The sequence below is a fragment of the Malaclemys terrapin genome, chromosome 7, assembly GCF_027887155.1.
Source record: "Malaclemys terrapin pileata isolate rMalTer1 chromosome 7, rMalTer1.hap1, whole genome shotgun sequence".
In the NCBI taxonomy this organism is placed as follows: Eukaryota; Metazoa; Chordata; order Testudines; family Emydidae; genus Malaclemys; species Malaclemys terrapin.
In genome coordinates, this window is record NC_071511.1 from 62,579,243 (window position 1) to 62,602,760 (window position 23,518).

The window sequence follows — 23,518 nt, forward strand, 5'->3', positions numbered from 1 at the left end:
CTATTTTTTACATGTGATCTTTTATAATGCTTCTAGCATGTGACTATGTATGCTTGGGCCAGCTTGACTTGTCCAAAAAAAGAGTCCAACACCTCGCTAAAATCTGCTATGATGACTGATTCTAGTGGGATACTAATTAATTTGGAAAAAACTTGTATAAAAACCCAGACCATGTCTAATTTTTGCTACTTCTTCCTATGTAATATTTCGAAGATTCAGTATTCTCTTTCTGTCTACACAGCTAAAAATCTCAGCCAGGTCCTACAGTAATCACCTCTTCACTGCAACCTTGCCTTTCTTTAGTCCATTCACATTGCTGCTGCTCAGATCATCTTCCTGGCTTGTTATTGATCACATCACTCCCTTCTCTGTCCTTCCACTGGCTTTACCTTCACCTTTAAGGCCCTTGACAATTTAACTCCATCCTACGGAGTTGCTTTCTTAGTTTACTGCAATGTCAAGCTCACTTTCACTTTGCCAACTTGCCCATCCCTTACCACCTAGCAGTTAGTTGCTGAGCCCTGCTGTGACCATGACTAGGCAGGTAGTGAGCTGGGACTGCCTGTTCTTTCCTTCCTGTTCCTACTCTCGCTAACTCCCCCATACCTGCCATTCCTCTCCCCTGACCTGTGTTCCCAGATTAAAAACCCAACGTGAAGCCCGTAACTAACTAATGTGTGCTGATCAGCACCATGCTTATTTGCATATATGTTATTCCCTGATTTCATCTGTGTGTATTTTTTGTAAGCTCCCTGGAGCAAGGAATGTTCTTCATCTATGTTTGCCCTTGAGTGCTACTTTAATAAAAAATGTTGTTGTTAAAGTCCCCCAGTGGCTAGAATCAGAAGCACATATGAAGTCAGCAATAGCTTATTACCCTACATTTCACACAGCACCAGGGGGAGGGAATGCTTTTAAAAATAGAAAAATGTGATGGTTAAACAACAAAAATTGACGAGGGAGTCAAGGCAAGTATAGCCCTTAAAGCTACTTTATATTTATTTTTTTAAAAACTGCATAGATTTCAAGATGACAGTGCAGCTTCTAACTAGGTTGCACTCTGCCCTTCATGCTTCTACAATGACATGTAAATACAGCTCCTGAAAATATAAACACTGCCTTGACAAACAGTTTTTGGTACGCTTTTTTGCAGGTTCATTGAGGAAAAATCTTCGTTCGAGTACGGACAGGTAAATCATGCTTTGGCAGCAGCAATGAGGACCCTTATCAAAGAATACATGATTCTTATCACCCAGCTGGAGCATCTTCAGAGACAAGGGCTTTTGTCCCTACAGAAACTGTGGTTTTATATCCAGCCCACAATGAGGACCATGGAGATTCTTGCTTCACTTGGTAGGTGTCCATACTTTCTAATGATTGTTAAATTTTTCATGCCTTTGTCACAAGGTTCCAAAAGCTGCATAGAACTATAAATGATGCCCACATTACATGCAGTAATCTGCTTCTGTACAGTGTTCAAAGTGAACTCTAAAGAGGATTTTAATTATCAAAACTGTTATGAGATTCCAGAAGAGGACCAAGTAGCAATGGTTTAATTAGTGCTGTATTAACAGGTTTACTGATTTGTTACTGACATTAATGTGCCTCCATAACACTGTTTGTTAGTGGCAATCATAGTTAAGGTTGAATCAGTCCTCTTCAGTTTGATGGGACCTTAAAACCCCTCTGTAGCCTAACCGGAGGTTTTTGATCAAAATAAAAATCTGTTCTTTAAAGATTCTCTGAATTTTGAAGTGAAGGGGAGGGTGTGTACTGCTTCAGGGAGACCAGATGAACTGTCTTACAAGTACCACTTCCTTAAATTTCCCTTTCCTGGAATGCTATAGCTAACAAGCTAAGTTAAGGTTCCCCTTGCTCTGAAACATGCAGGTGTCCTGCAGTTCTCATCTCCTGCCCCACACTGTAATACTAATCCATTCATTTGCCCCAAGTACAGTATTGCTTTAGTATAGTACTTTTGAAGAAGAAAGCCATTCTGGCATAACTGCAGAATGCTGTGCCAAGTTTGGGAGTGTATTTCCTTGGCATGACCACATACTTTGTCTCCCATGGAATTCAACAAATTCCTCTCAGTTATGGCTAGTAGTACTTTGCACTTGCCCCATTGCTTTAGCAAAGCATCCCCTTTACCCAAATTTTACTGTTATCCTAACTGAATTCAGAGGTTGAAGCAATTTGCATGAGAACTGTGTGTGTTAGTGGAGAAAATTAAACATCTACCACCAGTGGATACATCTACATAGTGAGCGGCAGCAAGTCTGAGCCCAGGTTGACAGGCTCAGGCTTGTGCTACGCACTAAAAATAGCTACGTAGACATTGCGGCTCAAGTTGGAGCTTGGGTTCTGAAGCACCCCCCATTCCCCGAGGCTTCAGAGCCTGAGCCGCAACATCTACATACCTATTTTAGTGTGGGAGCGTGAGCCCCGCACGCCCAAGTCTGTCAACCTGGGCTCAGACTTCCTGCCACTTCCTGTGTAGATGTACCCTTAGAGACCAGGCTTCTCTTCCCAGCTGTGTCACTAATGTCCTATGTAACCTTTAGCAAGTCACTTTAGGTACGTCTGCACTCATGCTAGGAGTGAGTCTCTCAGCCCAGGTAGACAGACGATGTAGCTTGACTTGAGCTAGCGTGCTAAAAATAACAATGTGGATGTTGTGGCTCTAGTGGAGACTCAGGCTAGCTACCTGAGCTCAGTCCCAAATAGTCAGGTGGACTTGAAAGCCCGAGCTGCTGCTTGAGGCACAACGTCCACACTGCTATTTTTAGTACACTAGCTTGAGCTAGTATGAGTCTTGTCTTCCCAGGCTAGGAGGCTCACTCTGAGCTGCAACGTAGACATACGTTAGGATTCCTCAATTACCCATCTGGAGAATGGACCTGTTCCTGTGTCCCCTGGGTCTAGGGAGCTTTTTGGACCCTGATCCTGCAAACATTTGTGCATGTGCTTGACTTTAACCCTGGTGACTTGGAGGATTTTTTAACATCTGTTCTTGTTTTATTAAAAAAATGTTTTCAGGTCACCTTTAAATGTTGACTGCATAGCAGAATGGGTGCTGAGAATCCGCTAAATAATAGCACGTGTGCACTTCAAAAGTGAGGAGCATGCTGCATTTTATGTAGCAGCTGAGTTAATAAACCACAATTCTTATGCTGAAATCTAGCCAACTAATTAGCTGATAACTCTTTCCGTAACCAGATGTTTGTGTGAATTGCCAATAGTTAAGCCCGTGTTTCAGAATTCTCAGTCTGTTACTTTGAGCCTTGATAGCCTTTAACAAAATGACTCATTCTGTAAATGTGTAGATTTAAATTAAATGCCTTTTGCCTTAAGAGTTTTTCCTTTTTTTAATTATAGCCACTTCTGTGGATAAAGGTGAGTGTATGGGAGGGTCAACCCTTAGCTTACTTCACGACAGGACTTTCAACTATACAGGAGACAGCCAAGCACAAGAGCTGTGTCTATACTTAACCAAGGCAGCCAGCGTGCCTTATTTTGAAATTCTGGAGAAGTGGATCTATAGAGGCATCATCAATGATCCATACAGGTACAGAAACATTGAAACAAAATTAATAAATCCTGATTTTTAGTTTTACATTTTCTAGTACACTGTAATATTGATTTGCTTTTGAGTAAATGATGGTAGCACCAAAATAAAGTGCCAATTTTACATATATTAAAAACACAATTGTACAACGAAGAATAAAACTAGTAGCCTGTCTTTGCCCCCGATCCTGGGGGTGTGAGGAAGAAACCCTGAAAATGAAGTCCAGTCCTCTCCCCGATGTGCCCTCAGGGCAGCCCTGCATTCCCCAAAACCTGGGAATATAGGTAATCAGATTCAAGCCATTTCCAGGGATGGAGAAGCAGATTCCAAAGTCAGGAGCTCTTGGGAAGAATGTCCTGCCAACAGTGCTCAGTTTCTTCTTTTTTTTTCTTGAGGGAAGTCCAGCTTAAGTGCCTCCCCTGACCGCAGCTGTGGAGGTATGTCACAGGGAGAGGGGCTTCTTTCAACTGCACTGGTCCCAAGCCATGTAGGGCTTTATAAATGGAAACCAATGCCTCATGTTCCACATGGAAAGCAGTAAGAAACCAGTGCAGATCATGCTTGTTCACAGTCCAACAGAATTTCTTTTCTTTTTACAAAGTTTGATAACTTAAAAATGGCATAAAGGGATTTTATCGTAATATGGGGAAATGGCATTTTCCAGAATGCACACTTTTTAGATTTACTTTTCATCCTTGTATAACTCAAACCAGAATTTTCTTCAATGGCTTGGCTTTTAATTTGAAGGCCAATCTATACTGTAGAGATTTGGTAAATTTGTAGCCATGCTATACAATATCTGACTCCACACAAGGTTTACTTCTCTTGCCATGGTTAAAACATGGTTCCTCACTGTGAGTGGTACCAGTACTGCTCAATAACAAAGCTGTAACACAATTTGTGACAACCTGCACTGGAGATGGAACCAACTTGTGACATACCAAAGTACAATCCAGACCAGTCGGGAGCTGTGTCACCTTGCCCTGTGACCTGGGGTGCTGTGCAATACCTTGCTGCTGTAGCCTCCAACCTGGACTGCTCACCAAATGCCACCAGCATGCACATCACTCCCAGATGTGTTTGTGTAACTGCAGCCTGTCAGTCACAGCCTGGCTTTCACCAGCCTTGGTTATACTGCAGGGTGACTCCAACACACTCCCAGTTCCGGATTTCCCCCCAGAAATGTGTATTCTGTACTGCCCAGCCCTCTCCTGGATAGTCCAAATATATTAAGCCCCTTATTCCTGAAAGGAATAATATACACTAGCCTATTATCCTAAATAGAGTTACCCAGACACGCTGGATTAGACAAAACAATAAAACATGTTTATTAACCACAAAGAGAGAGATTTTAAGTGAATACAAGTAATGCGGCATAAAAGTCAGAAATGTTTTTGATAAAAATAGGACGCTTTCTAGGGCCTAACTTAACAAACTGTATCAGATTCAAGCAAAATATCTCACCACATGCTTCCAACAAGACTACTGACCAGACTCTTCAGGACAGGGCTGTTGGGTTTGGAACATACGTTAATAAAAGATTCCTCTGTATGATAACTTCATATACAATGTTGCCACACATATTTTATCAATACTATACTGACCAGCCAATTTTGAGTTTTCAAATGATACCTTACAAGGCATACCTTGCACAATGATTATTACGGTAGTATGTAGGATGTGAATACATGGGAGTATTCCATCACACACCTATCTGGTATCAGGGGGTAGCCGTGTTAGTCTGTATCTACAAAAACAACAAGGAGTCTGGTGGCACCTTAAAGACGAACAGATTTATTTGGGCATAAGCTTTCGTGGGTAAAAACCTCACTTCTCAGGTCTGTGTAACCAGGCTAGTCAATCTTCCTACATCCCAGGTGTCTGTACTGAAGAACATCCCAAAATCCATGGTGTAAAATACTTGCAGTCCTCTGTCCCTGACATGAGTGTTTGCGGCAGAAGGACAGCTGCTTATTTTTTTCCTTAGAATGCACTGATGCAAGAGTTATTGTACATCGTGGTAGATGTTGTCAAGCCAACATGATTATGCCAGAAGAATGCTGCTGTTTGGTTGTACTGGACCTTGTTGCTATAAGTAAACACTGACCCAGTTGTATGATTCTAGCTGTAGTATAGATAACATTCTTCCTGAGGATTGGTGGCTTAGACATAGGTTAAGGAATTTCATTTAGCAATAACTAAAGTGATAATTTAATAAAACTAAAAATATTTTAAAATGTCATACTGCATGCTGCTGTCATCTCATTTTGAACAATACCGATTATATGAATTCATGTCTGTGGAACTCTGCACACAAAATGCAGTGTAAACTGATTATGACAGACCGTTTGAGCTTTGGATCATCTTAACCATGACTGCTTCAGCTTCCTGTCAGCTAGCCTTCCTTTTCATCATCCTGCCATATTTGAAAATGTGGTAATTAAATGTGCTTTTGTACTCTCCAGGGCTATGTTTAAAAAAAACCAAACTATAAAAATAGGTGGCCCAGCTGGTCAGGGAGACTTCCTGCTGAGTCCCCTGTTCTGTCAGTCCCTAGTTTTCACAGGGATGCACGGCCCTAGACTCAGCAAACTTTGACTGGAATGTGGGGTTGTTAGATCACATGTTTAAATGCACATGCTTTTAGTCTGTGGCCATATAGTCAAATGCACTGGAACCTTCTTTGTCTCTTTTTTTTGTTTTTAAAATTCAAGGAAATTAACTATTGCAAAAAACTATTAACGTATAGTTATAGTTAAGATTTTACACACACTCAGGTCAGATTGAAAACCACCTTATTTCTGCTCAGTTTGTGTAGCATTAGCTATAGTCAGTTTTAGTGCTCCCTCGCTCTCAAGCAGGGAGGGAGGCCACTCTGCCTCACTGCAGCAGCAGTTGGGCTCAGGCCCCGCTGGTGGGGCTGAGCTGCAACCAGTCTGTAGCTCATAGCCTCCTAATGGGGGACACAATCATTAACAGTCTGGAGCTCTAGCCCCTTTGGGAGGGGCAAAGTAGAGCAGTAAGCAGTCTTTGGCCCAGAATCTTCTGGCTAGGGCTGACACCAATCAAGAGTCTAGGGCTCTGGGCCTCTAGGCAGGCAGAGCCCACAGCCTCCTTGCTGAAGCAGACAGCATTAACAGTCTATAAGGGAAACTCCTATCCTCTGGGCAGGGCAGAACAGGGAGCAGTCTTTAGCCTAAGTCTCCGGACTAAGGCAAGTATCAGAGGGGTAGCCGTGTTAGTCTGAATCTGTAAAAATCAACAGAGGGTCCTGTGGCACCTTTGAGACTAACAGAAGTACTGGGAGCATAAGCTTTCGTGGGTAAGAACCTCACTTCTTCAGATGCAAGTAATGGAAATCTCCAGAGGCAGGTATATATCAGTGTGGAGATAACGAGGTTAGTTCAATCAGGGAGGGTGAGGTGTTCTGCTAGCAGTTGAGGTGTGAACACCAAGGGAGGAGAAACTGTTTCTGTAGTTGGATAGCCATTCACAGTCTTTGTTTAATCCTAATCTGATGGTGTCAAATTTGCAAATGAACTGGAGCTCAGCAGTTTCTCTTTGGAGTCTGGTCCTGAAGTTTTTTTGCTGTAAAATGGCTACCTTTACATCTGCTATTGTGTGGCCAGGGAGGTTGAAGTGTTCTCCTACAGGTTTTTGTATATTGCCATTCCTGATATCTGACTTGTGTCCATTTATCCTCTTGCGTAGTGACTGTCCAGTTTGGCCAATGTACATAGCAGAGGGGCATTGCTGGCATATGATGGCATATATAACATTGGTGGACGTGCAGGTGAATGAGCCGGTGATGTTGTAGCTGATCTGGTTAGGTCCAGTGATGGTGTTGCTGGTGTAGATATGTGGGCAGAGTTGGCATCGAGGTTTGTTGCATGGGTTGGTTCCTGAGTTAGAGTTGTTATGGTGCGGTGCGTGGTTGCTGGTGAGAATATGCTTAAGGTTGGCAGGTTGTCTGTGGGCGAGGACTGGCCTGCCTCCCAAGGTCTGTGAAAGTGAGGGATCATTGTCCAGGATGGGTTGTAGATCACTGATGATGCGTTGGAGAGGTTTAAGCTGAGGACTGTAGGTGATGGCCAGTGGAGTTCTGTTGGTTTCTCTTCTGGGCCTGTCTTGTAGCAGGAGGCTTCTGGGTACACGTCTGGCTCTGTTAATTTGTTTCTTTATTTCCTTGTGTGGGTATCGTAGTTTTGAGAATGCTTGGTGAAGATCTTGTAGGTGTTGGTCTCTGTCTGAGGGGTTGGAGCAGATGCGATTGTACCTCAGTGCTTGGCTGTAGACGATGGATCGTGTGGTGTGACCGGGGTGGAAGCTGGAGGCATGAAGGTAGGCGTAGCGGTAGGTGGGTTTTCGGTATAGGGTGGTGTTAATGTGGCCATCGCTTATTTGTATGGTGGTGTCCAGGAAGTGGACCTCCCGTGTAGATTGGTCCAGGCTGAGGTTGGACCAATCTACACGGGAGGTCCTTGGACCAATCTACACGGGAGGTCCACTTCCTGGACACCACTGTACAAATAAGCGATGGCCACATTAACACCACCCTATACCGAAAACCCACCTACCGCTACGCCTACCTTCATGCCTCCAGCTTCCACCCCGGTCACACCACACGATCCATCGTCTACAGCCAAGCACTGAGGTACAATCGCATCTGCTCCAACCCCTCAGACAGAGACCAACACCTACAAGATCTTCACCAAGCATTCTCAAAACTACGATACCCACACAAGGAAATAAAGAAACAAATTAACAGAGCCAGACGTGTACCCAGAAGCCTCCTGCTACAAGTCAGGCCCAGAAGAGAAACCAACAGAACTCCACTGGCCATCACCTACAGTCCTCAGCTTAAACCTCTCCAACGCATCATCAGTGATCTACAACCCATCCTGGACAATGATCCCTCACTTTCACAGACCTTGGGAGGCAGGCCAGTCCTCGCCCACAGACAACCTGCCAACCTTAAGCATATTCTCACCAGCAACCACGCACCGCACCATAACAACTCTAACTCAGGAACCAACCCATGCAACAAACCTCGATGCCAACTCTGCCCACATATCTACACCAGCAACACCATCACTGGACCTAACCAGATCAGCTACAACATCACCGGCTCATTCACCTGCACGTCCACCAATGTTATATATGCCATCATATGCCAGCAATGCCCCTCTGCTATGTACATTGGCCAGACTGGACAGTCACTACGCAAGAGGATAAATGGACACAAGTCAGATATCAGGAATGGCAATATACAAAAACCTGTAGGAGAACACTTCAACCTCCCTGGCCACACAATAGCAGATGTAAAGGTAGCCATTTTACAGCAAAAAAACTTCAGGACCAGACTCCAAAGAGAAACTGCTGAGCTCCAGTTCATTTGCAAATTTGACACCATCAGATTAGGATTAAACAAAGACTGTGAATGGCTATCCAACTACAGAAACAGTTTCTCCTCCCTTGGTGTTCACACCTCAACTGCTAGCAGAACACCTCACCCTCCCTGATTGAACTAACCTCGTTATCTCCACACTGATATATACCTGCCTCTGGAGATTTCCATTACTTGCATCTGAAGAAGTGAGGTTCTTACCCACGAAAGCTTATGCTCCCAGGACTAAGGCAGACAGCACTCAACAGTCTAGGACTCTTGGGGCAGAGAAAGGGGGCAGACTTTAGCCTAAGCCTCCTGGCTAGGGCAACCAGCAAACATACAGTCTGGACTCTGGTCCTCTGGATGGGATAGAACATGGAGCAGACTTTTGCCTAAGCCTCCTGGCTAGGGCAGCCAGCAAATACAGTCTGGACCCCCAGTCTCCTGGCTGGGGCAAGCCACAAAGAATGAACAGGCCTTCTAGCCTAGGGGTGAATAGGCCGCACCCTACTCTACCAGGTCTCAGCCCAGGGCCATAACAGTGGCAGATGGTTCTGTCACTGGGGATCCCACCAAAACCTGCTGACGCGTGCTCCAGCGACAAAACCAGACAAAATCTGGTTTCCTTGGGTTATTTCCTACCCCAGTCCTGGGGTCCTGGCAACGCCTGTCCAGGGTTGGTCTCCTCTGGGGGCAGGGCGCTGCACAGTGCAGTTTCAGCTCCAGAGTTCTGCAGTGGACTGGAGACATCTGCCTCCTTCCATGTCTCCCGCTCAACTGAGCTGCAGTGCCCTCCCTTTATATGTCCTGCCTCGCGCTGGTACTTCCGGCAAGGGGAGCGGGGCAGGTTTGTCTCTTCACACCATGGGGAGTGTAGTGGTCCCTTTCTCTCAAGTTTGGAGGGAGGCCACTCCACCTCACTACATCCATTAACAGGATTATTTAACAGGACAGGTTATCAACAGTTTGAGTTACAGTTACTCTGGGAACTGAAATATCCCGTTTTTTGTGGAATTAAGTTTTTTATTGATGCATTTTTTGTAATTTAACAGATTATGGAATATTTTCATTGTGTGTTTAATGATTGGATAACATTTTTAGAATACTAGAAAAATTATAGTTCATATTGATTGTTTAGATATTTTATTTTCAAGAGAGAAACATGTTTTCTTGTGGTGGGAATGTACATATTTCACTAAAATTATGCTAATTTCTTAGTTTATTCCACTGTAATTGAATTGTGCTTAGCCCTGGTAGACGTCTTCTAAAATTCCATAATTACAAATGGTGCTTTATATATGGCTTCACTTATTTACATTCCCCAGTGGTGAAGGCTACAGGTCAATACTGAGACTTAGCATATTGCCATTTCTTTTGCCACAACTGAATACCAATCATCAAGACACCAGTGCTCATGAAACATTTATTAGGAATTATTCCAGGAGCCAGAATTCTTATGGATTCCCATTTCTGATGGATCACATTACTAGTTTGAGGTCAAGTTAAATAGTAATCTTGTTTGTACTTGTTGTTGTATCTAAAAAACCTGCTTTAATTGCACAGTGAGTTCATGGTGGAAGAACACGAGTTGCAGAAGGAGAAGATACAAGAGGATTATAATGACAAATATTGGGATCAAAGATATACTGTTGTTCAGCAACAAATTCCATCATTCCTACAGAAAATGGCTGACAAGATACTTAGCACAGGTAAGTAAGTGACTGTGACTGAATGTATAGAAGTGTCTAAGATGTACAGTGACAACACAGGATGGAAGTGATTGGTTGCTGTAAATTCTTCTACTATTCAGCTCATAGTTGCACTAAACGACATTAACATTTTAAATTGCACTTGAGATGCACAGACGTGCATAATGTGATACAGCATGGCCAGAGGGCAACAGGAGAGTGATCGAGGGGAGATATGTAAGCTCCAGGATGATGAGAGCCTTATTCCCTGTAGAGGGGAGAGAGGTTGCTATAGATTAATTAGAGCACCTGAAGCCAGTCACCTGATAAAAACCCTCTGTTTCAATCGACAGGGAGAAAAGAGTTGAAGCAGAGTGGTTTAGTGTTGGAGCAGAGAGCAGTTTGAAGGAGTTGAAGCAGAGTGGTTTGGTGTTGGAACAGAGAGCGGTTTGGAGGAATTGAAGCAGAGTGGTTTGGGGTTGGAGTGGAGAGCAGTTTGGAGAAGTGCTGTGGCGGGCCAGAAGACCAAGACCCTAGGTAAAGGAAAACCCGGCTTGTGCAGAGCAGAGAGACTCCACAGAGACAAGGGGTTGAGAGAAACTTGGCCCAAGCGGAGAGAGGGCAGGAAGCCCCCACAAGCTAGAGGGCCAAAGAGGAAAGTGGCCCAGGGGAAAGTATCGCTAGTTCAAGTGGTCTGCCGCTATCCCTAGGGCCCCTGGGCTGGGACCCGGAGTAGAGGGCAGGCCCGGGCCCCTCCCTCTCCACTCCCCTTCTCTGGGACACTAATGGGACAGTTGATACCCCAGATCAGGGGCGAGAAACAGCGCCCTGAAACCCCCCACAAGAGGAGAAAGTTCAGGACCCATCATAATAGTGCCGGCAATTTGCCACAATAATGAAAGTTAGTAATCACATCAACTTTTCTGTTTCACATTGTCAGTGTATGATTTGGGGCTATTAATCAGCATTTTTTTATTATGGGAAGACTACAGTATGCCTTGGCATACTCCTTCCAGAGAAGAAGGATCAACTAATGGTTAAGACACAGGATTGGAACCTGGGAGTGTTGAGTTCTATTCTTGGGTATGTCATTTCCCTTCACTGTGCCTCAGTTTCCTTGTCAGGTAAAACGGTGATGATAATCTATTAGGGCTGTCAAGCAATTAAAAAAAATTAATCACACAATTAATTGCGCTCAATAATAGAATGCCATTTATTTAAATATTTTTGGATGTTTTCTACATTTTCAACTGTATTGATTTCAATTACAGTACAGAATACAAAGTGTACAGTGCTCACTTTATATTTATTTTTATTACAAATATCTTCACTGTAAAAAAGAAATAGTATTTTTCAGTTCACCTAAAACAAATACAATCTCTGTATCATGAAAGTTGAACTTAGAAATGTAGAATTATGTACAAGAAAATAACTGCACTCAAAAAATAAAACAATGTAAAACTTTAGAGCCTATAAGTCCACTGAGTCCTACTTCTTGTTCAGCCAGTCATTCAGACAAACAAATTTGTTTATATTTGCAGGAGATAATGCTGCCCGCTGCTTGTTTACAATGTCCCCTGAAAGTGAGAACAGGCATTGTACTTGGTCCTGCTAGTGAAAGCAGGGGGCTGGACTCGATGACCTTTCAAGGTCCCTTCCAGTTCTAGGAGATGGGATATCTCCATTTGCATGGCATTATTGAAGCCAGCATCGCAAGATATTTATGTGCCAGATGCGTTAAAGATTCATATGTCCCTTCATGCTTCAGCCACCATTCCAGAGGACATGCGTCCATGCTGATGATAGGCTCTGCTCGATAACGATCCAAAGCAGTGCGGACTGACACACGTTCATTTTCATCATCTGAATCAGATGCCCCCATCAAAAAATTGATTTTCTTTTTTGGTGGTTCCGGTTCTGTAGTTTCTGCATTGGACTGTTGCTCTTTTGCGACTTCTGAAAACATGCTCTCAGATTTTGGAAGGCACTTCAGTTTTTTAAACCTTAGGTCGAGTGCTGTAGCTACTTTTAGAAATCTCACATTGGTACCTTCTTTGCGTTTTGTCAAATCTGCAGTGAAAGGGTTCTTAAAACGAACATATGCTGGGTCATCATCTGAGATTGTCATAACACAAAATATGTGGCAGAATGCAGGTAAAACTGAGCAGAAGACATACAGTTCTCCTCCAAGGAGTTCAGTCACAAATTTAATTAATGCATTATTTTTTTAACGAGCCTCATCGGCATGGAAACATGTCCTCTGGAATGGTGGTTAAAGCATGAAGGGGCATACAAATGTTTAGCATACCTGGCATGTAAATACCTAGCAATGCTGGCTACAACAGTGCCATGAGAACACCTGTTCTTATTTTCAGGTGATGTAAATAAGAAGTGGGCAGCATTATCTCCCGTAAATGTAAACAAATTTGTTTGTCTTAGTGATTGGCTGAACAAGAGGTAGGACTGGGTGGATTTGTAGGCTCTAAAGTTTTACATTGTTTTGTTTTTGAGTGCAGTTATGTAACAACAACAAAATCTACATTTGTAAATTGCACTTTCACGATAAAGAGATTGCGCTACAGTACTTGTATGAGGTGATTGAAAAATACTATTCTTTTATCATTTTTAGAGTGCAAATATTTGTAATAAAAATAATATTAAGTGAACACTATATACTTTGTATTCTGTGGTGTAAATTGAAACAAAATATTTGAAAATGTAGAAAACATCCAAAATATTTAATAAATTTAAATTGGTATTCTATTGTTTAACAGTGTGATTAAAACTGTGATTAATCGAGATTAATTTTTAAATTGCAATTAATTTTTTTTAGTTAATCACGTGAGTTAACTGCGATTAATTGACAGCCCTGTAATCCATACTTATCTCACAAAAGTGGGTTGTGAGTCTTTGTAAACTGCTTTGAAATCCTCACATGTAGCCTGGAGCCTGACTTTCAGAAGGGCGCAGCACCTACAACAAGCCTGAGTTTCAAAAGGTCTTTGCTTTGATTTAGGCACATAAATGAAGTAATCCAGTTTTTCACAAATCTCCAACATCCCATCAGTTCCCATTGTTCTCAGTGAGAAGTGCTAGGTGCTCCACGTTTCTGAGATATAATCCCTGATTTTCAAAGGTTTTGAGTATCTGCAACTCCCATTGACTTCATTCAGAGCTAAGGTTGCTCAGCATTTCTGGATATCAGGCCAGTTCTGAGTGCCTATATGTGGATTTAGGAGTCTAATTTTAGATACCTAGGGTAAAATTTTTAAAAGTGCTTGCGTCCTCTTGACTTCTTAACCACATAGACATTTTTGAAAATTATACCCTTATATTTGAAAGTTTTGGCCTAAATGTCTACCTGTTTGAGAGAGTGCAAATTAATTGCATTAATATTAGTCAGACTAAACAGCAGCTGCCACTTTTTTTTCTTTTAGGGAAATATTTAAATGTTGTTCGAGAATGTGGTTGTGATGTTACCTGCCCTGAGGCTAAAGAGGTCATTTACACATTGAAAGAGCGAGCATATGTGGAGCAAATAGAAAAAGCTTATAACTATGCTAGCAAGGTTCTTCTGGATTTCCTAATGGAGGAAAAAGAACTTGTGGCTCATTTGAGGTTTGAGTTATTTCCTAAATATATATTAATGTTTGTATTTAATAGTGAAGTAATGATCTTTTCACCTTTTTGGGTTTTTTCCATGCCATGTTACCATTACATCATTGCAGTTCCAATAGAAATTCTGATCTGTAAAAATAAAGCAAACTAGATTTGTGAGTTTAATGTGAAAAACAAATGGCTCTGTCAAATATTAGGTCAAAAATGTATCTCAGTTGGAATTCACAGAATCATAGACATATTAAATCATCCAATGTATTCCTTAGGGCCAGTGCAGGATCATTCTTAATAGGATGCTTCGTAGTGATTTGTCCAGTCTGGTTTTAATTATCGTCCACTTCTATGTTGTATGTAATCCGTTCAGCCAGCAGCAGATGTATTCTATCTGAAACTTTCAGTTGTCAAGCATATTTGTAGATCCCTGTATGACCCAAGTTCTTGGTCCCTCAAAACCTTCAGAACTAAGTGGGGGAAACCACCCAGCCAAAAGACCAGTGCAAAAACAACCTAGTAGAACGATGCAATTAGCTGCTGGCCAGAAACCTCAACAAGCAAGCCTTAAAATAGCTCCTTCGCCCATATTTCCCGCATAGGTCACTGTGGTTCTCAAAAGACCACATCAAATAAAGTGTGAAAGCAGAAGGCTGGAGCACCTGTGGTGCAAATTCCTCATGGTCAGTCCCTGAAAAGGTGAGTACCTACCTGTGGACATCTGCTACAGCCTTGAAGGCAACTGAAAGAACCTTATACAATTGCATTTGTCAAATCATGACTCCCAAAGCTGGTCCATGCAGTAAGATACCTAACAGACCCAGAATCCTTGCAAACCAGAGCCCCTATCTCTGTAGAGAGCTCTCTGCCTATTTCACAAACAAAATTGCTAGAATCAGAGGACCTCACTGCAACAAAGGTAACTTCTCCAGAGCCAAGGTTGCCTCCTGTCCCGCCTCCTCTGGTGGAATTTAGACCAATCCCCTGGATAGAGGTTCTGGAAGCTCTGAGGTGTATCTGGCTTCTGGAACTGCTACCTGTCATTCATGCCTGGTCAAGACCACCAACGAATACTTTATATCAGACCATAAACGCTTCTTTGGAAGAGCGCTTGCAGATAGACTCATAGACTTTAAGGTCAGAAGGGACCACTATGATCGTCTAGTCTGACCTCCTGCACAGCGCAGGCCAGAGAATCTCACCCACCCACTCCTGTATCAAACCTCTAACCTATGTCTGAGCTATTGAAGTCCTCAAATTGTGGTTTAAAGACTTCAAGGTGCAGAGAATCCTCCAGCGAGTGACCCATGTCCCACGCTGCAGAGGAAGGCAAAAAAAACCCCAGGGCCTCTGCCAATCTGCCCTGGAGGAAAATTCCTTCCCAACCCCAAATATGGCACTCAGCTAAGCTCTGAGCATGTGGGCAAGACTCACCAGCCAGACACCCAGGAAAGAATTCTCTATAGTAACTCAGATCCCACCCCACCTAACATCCCATCACAGGCCATTGGGCATATTTACTGCTAATAGTCAAAGATCAATTAATTGCCAAAATTAGGCTATCCCATCATACCATCTCCTCCATAAACTTATCAAGTTTAGTCTTGAAGTCAGATATGTCTTTTTCCCCCACTGCTCCCCTTGGAAGGGGAACTTCACTTCACTCCTCTGATGGTTAGAATCCTTCGTCTAATTTAAAGTCTAAACTTCCTGATGGCCAGTTTATATCCATTTGTTCTTGTGTCCACATTGGTACTGAGCTTAAATAATTCCTCTCCCTCCCTGGTATTTATTCCTCTGATACATTTATAGAGAGCAATCGTATCTCCCCTCAGCCTTCTTTTGGTTAGGCTAAACAAGCCAAGCTCTTTGAGTCTCCTTTCATAAGACAGGTTTTCCATTCCTAGGATCATCCTAGTAGCTCTTCTCTGTACCCGTTCCAGTTTGAATTCATCCTTCTTATACATCGGAGACCAGAACGGCACACAGTATTCCAGATGAAGTCTCATCAGTGCGTTGTATAACGGTACTAACACCTCCTTATCTCTACTGGAAATACCTCACCTGATGCATCCCAAGACCGCATTAGCTTTTTTCACAGACATATCACATTGGCAATTCATAGTCATCCTGTGATCAACCAATACTCCGAGGTCCTTCTCCTCCTCTGTTACTTCCAACTGATGCATCCCCAGCTTATAACAAAAATTCTTGTTATTAATCCCTAAATGCATGACCTTGCATTTTTTGCTATTAAATTTCATCCTATTACTATTACTCCAGTTTACAAGGTCATCCAGATCTTCCTGTATGATATCCCAGTCCTTCTCTGTATTGGCAATACTTTCCAGCTTTGTGTCATCCGCAAACTTTATTAGCACATTCCCACTTTTTGTGCCAAGGTCACTTATAAAAAGATTAAATAAGATTGGTCCCAAAACCGATCCCTGAGGAACTCCACTAGTAACCTCCCTCCAGCCTGACAGTTCACCTTTCAGTAAGACCCGTTGTAGTCTCCCCTTTAACCAATTCCTTATCCACCTTTCAATTTTCATATTGATCCCCATCTTTTCCAATTTAGCTAATAATTCCCCAGGTGGAATCATATCAAATGCCTTACTGAAATCCAGGTAAATTAGATCCACTGCGTTTCCTTTGTCTAAAAAATCTGTTACCTTCTCAAAGAAGGAGATCAGGTTGGTTTGGCACAATCTACCTTTTGTAAAACCATGTTGTATTTTGTCTCAATTACTATTGACCTCAATGTCCTTAACTACTTTCTCCTTCAAATTTTTCCCCATGACCTTGCATACTACAGATGTCCAACTAACAGGCCTGTAGTTACCCAGATCACTTTTTCCTTTCTTAAAAATAGGAACTATGTTAGCAATTCTCCAGTCATACAGTACAACCCCTGAGTTTACAGATTCATTAAAAATTCTTGCTAATGGGCTTGCAATTTAATGTGCCAGTTCCTTTAATATTCTTGGATGAAGATTATCTGGGCTCCCCGATTTAGTCCCATTAAGCTGTTCGAGTTTGGCTTCTACCTCAGATGTGGTAATATCTACCTCCATATCCTCATTCCCATTTGTCATCCTACCCTAAGCTCCTCATTAGCCTCATTAAAGACTTAGGCAAAATATTTGTTTAGATGTTGGGCCATGCCTAGATTATCCTTAACCTCCACTCCATCCTCAGTGTTTAGCAGTCCCACTTCTTTCTTTCTTTTTTTTTTTTTTTCTTATTTATATGGCTATAGAACCTTTTACTATTGGTTTTAATTCCCTTTGCAAGGTCCAACTCTACATGGCTTTTGGCCTTCTCACTTTATCCCTACATGTTCTGACCTCAATAAAGTAGCTTTCCTTGCTGATCCCTCCCATCTTCCACTCCTTGTAGGTTTTCTGCTTTTTCTTAATCACCTCTCTGAGATGCTTGCTTGGTCTATAACTCCTGCCTATGAATTTTTTCCCCTTTCTTGGGATGCAGACTTCTGATAGTTTCTGCAACTTTAACTTGAAGTAATTCCAGGCCTCCTCCGCCTTCAAATCCACAAGTTCTTCAGTCCAATCCACTTCCCTAACTCATTTCCTTAATTTTTTTAAGTTAGCCCTTTTGAAATCAAAAACCCTAGTCACAGATCTATTTTTGTTTATCCTTCAATTTAGTTTAAACTGAATTAGCTCATGATCATTCGAACCACGGTTGTCCCCTACAACCATTTCTTCTATGAGGTCCTCACTACTCACCATAACCAAATCTAAAATGGCATCCCCTCTTGTTGGTTCAGCAACTACTTGGTGAAAGAATCCATCAACTATCGCATCCAGGAAAATCTGAGCCCTATCATTATTACTAGCACTTGTCCTCCAGTCTATGGGAAGTCAGTCTCCCATGATTACATAATTCTCATTAGGATTTACTTCATTAAAAACATTAAAGAGGTCTCTATCCATATCCTAATCAGATCCCAGTGGTCTATACCACACCCCAAGCACTATCCCAGGGGTGGCTCCAGTAGCTTTCTTCCCCGTTGTGGTTTTTGCCCAGACAGACTCTGTCTTATCCATTCCATCCCTTCTTATTTCTTTACAGTCTACCTCATCATTGATATACAGTGCTACTCCACCACCTTTGCCTTTATTTCTGTCTTTCCTAAACAGCACATACCCTTCAATACTTGTACTCCAGTCATGACTACTATTCCACCATGTTTCTGTTATCCCTATAATATGTGGTTTCATTTCCTGCACTAGTAACTCTAGTTCCTCCATTTTGTTACCTAGGCTCCTCGCATTGGTGTCCAACATCTTAATTTTTGCTGTTTGGCTTCGCTCACATTCTTTACCCGATTATGCCCAGACATTCTACTGCCAGTATCACCTGTTAGACTGGTATCTACATTACCCTTCCTCCTTATGTCCATTCTCCTACCCACGGCTGTATCCTTTCTTACTTCGTTTTCTTCCCTCTCAATGTTAAAATCCGGCGTGGAGATTACTAGGACATCTCCCCCCAATTCCTAGTTTAAAGCTCTCTTAATCAGTTGTGCCAGCCTCCATCCTAGAAGTCTATTTCCGTCCCTACTCAGGTGAAGTCCATCCCAAGAGAACAATCCTCTGTCCATGAATGCATCCCAGTGGCCATACATCCCAAAGCCCTCCTTATAGCACCACTGCCTGAGCCATCTGTTGATCACCATAGTCTTGTCACACCTTTGTTGCCCTTGTCTAGGAACAGGCAGAATCCCTCTGAAGATCATCTGAAGCCATCTTTCAGAAGCTTCCACTTAGTGCTAATAGCTCACCAACCATTGCCATGTTTCCAATCTCCCCTTTTTTGGCCAAGACATTGAAAAGTTGCTGGCTTTCAAGCTCCAGTAGAGTATGTCCTCTGTCAGTGTCCTGGGTACCACAGTCAGATTTCAGGCCAGAACACTGCTCAGAAACAACTCTGCTGGGGTTGATATATGAACTTCTTATTTTAGACAGGAAATAAATGTCTTTGCTGATACACTGAAGGCTGCTGAGAGATCTACTAGTATGAGCCCTACTGTGCTTTTGGTGAACACCCAAGCTTTGGGGACTAACTATGGTTGAGATCCCAGAGAATTGTTGTAGGGAACTACTCCCCATCACCCATCCTGTCTCAGGCAGAGTCCCCCACTCTTTCCCTCTTTAACACCTATTTTGAGTTCTTGCTGAGTGATCATGAGACACCATAGACTCGTGCGTCAGCAACATGCAGATGTCACAACTGTATGTCTCCTTCACTGATTCGACTCCTGCCATCATCAAGATGTCTCAGCCCCTGGAAGATAGCAGCAGATGGATGAGAGTAGTTGGTTCAAGCTCAATATAAGAGAGACAAAAATGATGACAGCAGGAAGGGGCACATTTTGAGTGACTTCATACACTAAACTTGCCAGTGATCAAGGGCATCAGATTGTCCAGGTGACACACAGTTTCAGGGTCATGCCGGACTCACCTTTGCTCCTGGACATAAAAATTGCCAAAAGGACAAGGAATGCCCTCATCCATCTCTGGCCCTCTTCCTCCTCTTGTTTAGATAAGAACTACATTTTCATTATCCCCAGGTTAGACTACTGCAGTTCACTGTGCCTTGGGCTTAACACAGCCATCACAAGAAGGCTGAAATTGACACTCCACATGGCAGCTCACCTCATTAGCAGCAAAAGCCTATGCAAACATATCACACACACATGTTTTGTGAACTTCGCATCTTCACATTAGAGTGTTCAAGATACTGCACCTAATTGACAGCTCTGAATGGATTGGGTCCTGGCTACTTTAGAGATCTCCTCATCCTCCAGGACAGCTATGCTGCACAGGAGTGATGCGGTTGGATAGACCAAGGTTAGGTTGTCAGGCACTGGGGACAGAACCTTCTCTAGGCTGAGCCCTACCTGATTGTTCTGATCCAAAGGTAAGATGCATGTTTTCAAGAGAATTTTTGCACAGGAATGGGGCACATGTTTAATAAAAATCTGAACACACAAACACCTGGATCTGAGGGTGGGGAAAAAGGAAGACATCATAGTTCTAGTTGTATGTCCAGTCACAGGAAAATCCATCCTCTACATGGGAGTCTGCATACTGACTGAGAGCTGATGGCTTTTGCTCCTTTTTTTTTTTTTTTCTACATTTAGCATTACGGATAGTTAACTTACTTAGCCGTCAGGAACAGTATCCCCGATAATGTCACGGCAAACCTGGTGGCTGAACTTTATGACTTTGTCTTCACCCACAACTATTTCACATTTGGGGACAATATATACCTTCAGGTCAGCGGCACTGCTATGGGTACCCCATGGCCCCACAGTATGCCAACTTTTTTATGGCTGACTTAGAACAATGCTTCCTCAGCTCTCATCCCCTAATGCCCCTACTCTACTTGCGCTACATTGATGACATCTTCATAATCTGGACCCATGGAAAAGAAGCCCTTGAGGAATTCCATCATGATTTCAACAATTTCCCTCCCATCAATCTCTGCCTGAACCAGTCCACACGAGATACACTCCCTAGACACTACAGTGCTAATAAGCAATGGTCACATAAACACCACCCTATACCGGAAACCTACTGACCGCTATACTTACCTACATGCCTCCAGCTTTCATCCAGACCACATCACACGATCCATTGTCTACAGCCAAGCTCTAAGATACAACCGCATTTGCTCCAATCCCTCAGACAGAGACAAGCACCTACAAGATCTCTATCAAGCATTCTTAAAACTACAATACCCACCTGCTGAAGTGAAGAAACAGATTGACAGAGCCAGAAGAGTACCCAGAAGTCACCTACTACAGGACAGGCCCAAAAAAGAAAGTAACAGAATGCCACTAGCCATCACCTTCAGCCCCCAACTAAAACCTCTCCAGCACATCATCAAGGAACTACAACCTATCCTGAAGGACAATCCATCACTCTCACAGATCTTGGGAGACAGGCCAGTCCTCGCTTACAGACAGCCCCCCAACCTGAAGCAAATACTCACCAGCAACCACACAACAAAAACACTAACCCAGGAACCTTTCCTTGCAACAAAGCACGTTGCCAGCTCTGTCCATATATCTATTCAAGGGACACCATCCTAGGACTTAATCACATCAGCCACACCATCAGGGGCTTGTTCACCTGCACATCTACCAATGTGATAAATGCCATCATGTGCCAGCAATGCCCCTCTGCCATGTACATTGGCCAAACCGGACAGTCTCTACGCAAAAGAATAAATGGACACAAATCAGACATCAAGAATTATAACATTCAAAAACCAGTCGGAGAACACTTCAACCTCCCTGAACACTCAATTACAGACCTGAAAGTCGCAATTCTTCAACAACAGACTCCAACGAGAAACTGCAGAATTGGAATTAATTTGCAAACTGGACACCATTAAATTAGGCTTGAATAAAGACTGGGAGTGGATGGGTCATTTCACAAACAAAAAACTGTTTCACCGTGCTATTTTTCCCCCTACTGTTACTCACACCTTCTTGTCAACTGTTTGAAATGGGCCATCCTGATTATCCCTACAAAAGTTTTTTTTCTCCTGCTGATAATAGACTAACCTTAATTAATTAGTCCAGTTAGAGTTGGTATGGCAACCCCCATTTTTTCATGTTCTCTTCCTACTGTATTTTCCACTGCATGCATCTGATGAAGTGGGTTTTAACCCAAGAAAGCTTATGCCCAAATAAATTTGCTAGTCTCTAAGGTTCCACAAGTACTCCTCGTTCTTTTTGCTGATACAGACTAACACTCTGAAACTTAACTTACTTTCTAACTCCTTTCTTTTTTGTATTTGCATTTTGTCAAGCAGGTCTATAAAGCACTACTTCCTAATGGACCAAGGAGATTTCTTTGTTCACTTCATGGATCTAACAGAAGAGGAACTGAAAAAGCCGGTAGATGACATTATACCTACTAGATTAGAAGCTTTGCTTGAATTAGCCTTGAGAATGAGCACTGCCAACACAGACCCATTTAAAGATGATTTAAAGGTAAGTGTCTATATAAGCAGAAAATAATCTGAAATAGAGTAGTATGGCCCATCCATGTCCTAGAAAAATCCATATGCTTTAAAGAAAATTGTAAAAGCAAAGCAAAGAATCCTAGAAAATATAGATGGAAGTAAAAGCCCTCTTCAGCTGTCTCAGGATACTCTCCTTTCCACTTCTATTCCTGCTTCGTTATTGACTCCTGTGCTGAAAGGATGTGGTGGACGCAGTACTGCTGAGTGGGTACTTCCGCTTTTATTTCTAGCTCTGAACCCCATAGCCCAAAATAATAAAATGAAGTGTTTGAGTCAATTAGTAGCGTCTGTCTACCTATTATGTTCAGAAACTTTTGCATGAAAGTCCCAAGAGCTTCTTGAAGCTTTATTCAGGTCTAGCTGTCCAGTAGTAACTGACATTCAGCAGAGATGGATCTTTGCTGCCCCTTGTTTAGCTGTCTTGAGGTTAATGATCTCTCCACAAAACATCAAATTGACCATTCTTCTATCTGTTCATGCGCTAATGTCACCAGAACTGACACTGCTGATTAGCCCATCAACAGCATGATGGATACTGTACAAGTCGCTATTACTTAATTGGGTATTGTTTTCAAGACTTGAGAATGAATCTAACAACACTTTGTACAATGCATTCAGACCAGTCCTCTTGCCACACATGCCTGCAGCTAAACAATAATAGAAAATGTCCAGCAACATCTTTTTCCTGCTCTTTGTTTCTTTACAGATTGACCTGATGCCCCATGATCTCATTACACAGCTCTTGAGAGTTCTGGCCATTGAAACGAAACAGGAAAAGGCTATTATCAATGCTGATCCTACAGAGCTCACTCTCAGTGGCCTAGAAGCATTTTCTTTTGATTACATTGTCAAATGGCCTCTGTCACTCATTATAAACAGGTAAAGTATTAGGCCACAAAGGAAAAACGCAAACCTACTTCTGCACAGAACTCATACAGTAGTTTAAAAAAACAAGACAAAACAACAGAATGTCTCTTTCTTGGAAGATGTAAACTACCTAGGTTAGTGATACGTAAAAGGGCAGTACTGAGGTAATTTACTTCCATTGCTATGCCTGTTAGATCCTTAGACCATGACTTTATGTGCATTAAAACACTGGCAAATTATTGGTTATATGACCAAAATACCTGAGGCGTCTTTAGAATTTCAGGCTTCTGTTTTAAACTATATAAAAACATAAAACTTAGCTGGAAATTC

The 23,518-nt window shown here is 42.4% G+C and overlaps 1 protein-coding gene across 4 annotated transcripts in view; it reads left to right on the plus strand.

Annotated features, from left to right (window-relative positions):
• Positions 1-23,518, plus strand: part of TUBGCP2 (tubulin gamma complex associated protein 2) — an 89,963-nt gene that overhangs the window by 28,067 nt on the left and 38,378 nt on the right. For all 4 annotated transcript variants that reach the window (XR_008445661.1, XM_054034580.1, XM_054034579.1 and 1 more), the window contains exons 7-12: positions 1,154-1,353; positions 3,379-3,568; positions 10,521-10,666; positions 14,083-14,263; positions 22,109-22,289; positions 23,028-23,200. Coding sequence is in view for 3 of the 4 variants with exons in the window: in XM_054034580.1 (XP_053890555.1) it covers positions 1,154-1,353; positions 3,379-3,568; positions 10,521-10,666; positions 14,083-14,263; positions 22,109-22,289; positions 23,028-23,200 (1,071 nt within the window). In the remaining variant the exon portion in view is untranslated. The remainder of the gene's footprint in view (positions 1-1,153; positions 1,354-3,378; positions 3,569-10,520; positions 10,667-14,082; positions 14,264-22,108; positions 22,290-23,027; positions 23,201-23,518) is intronic.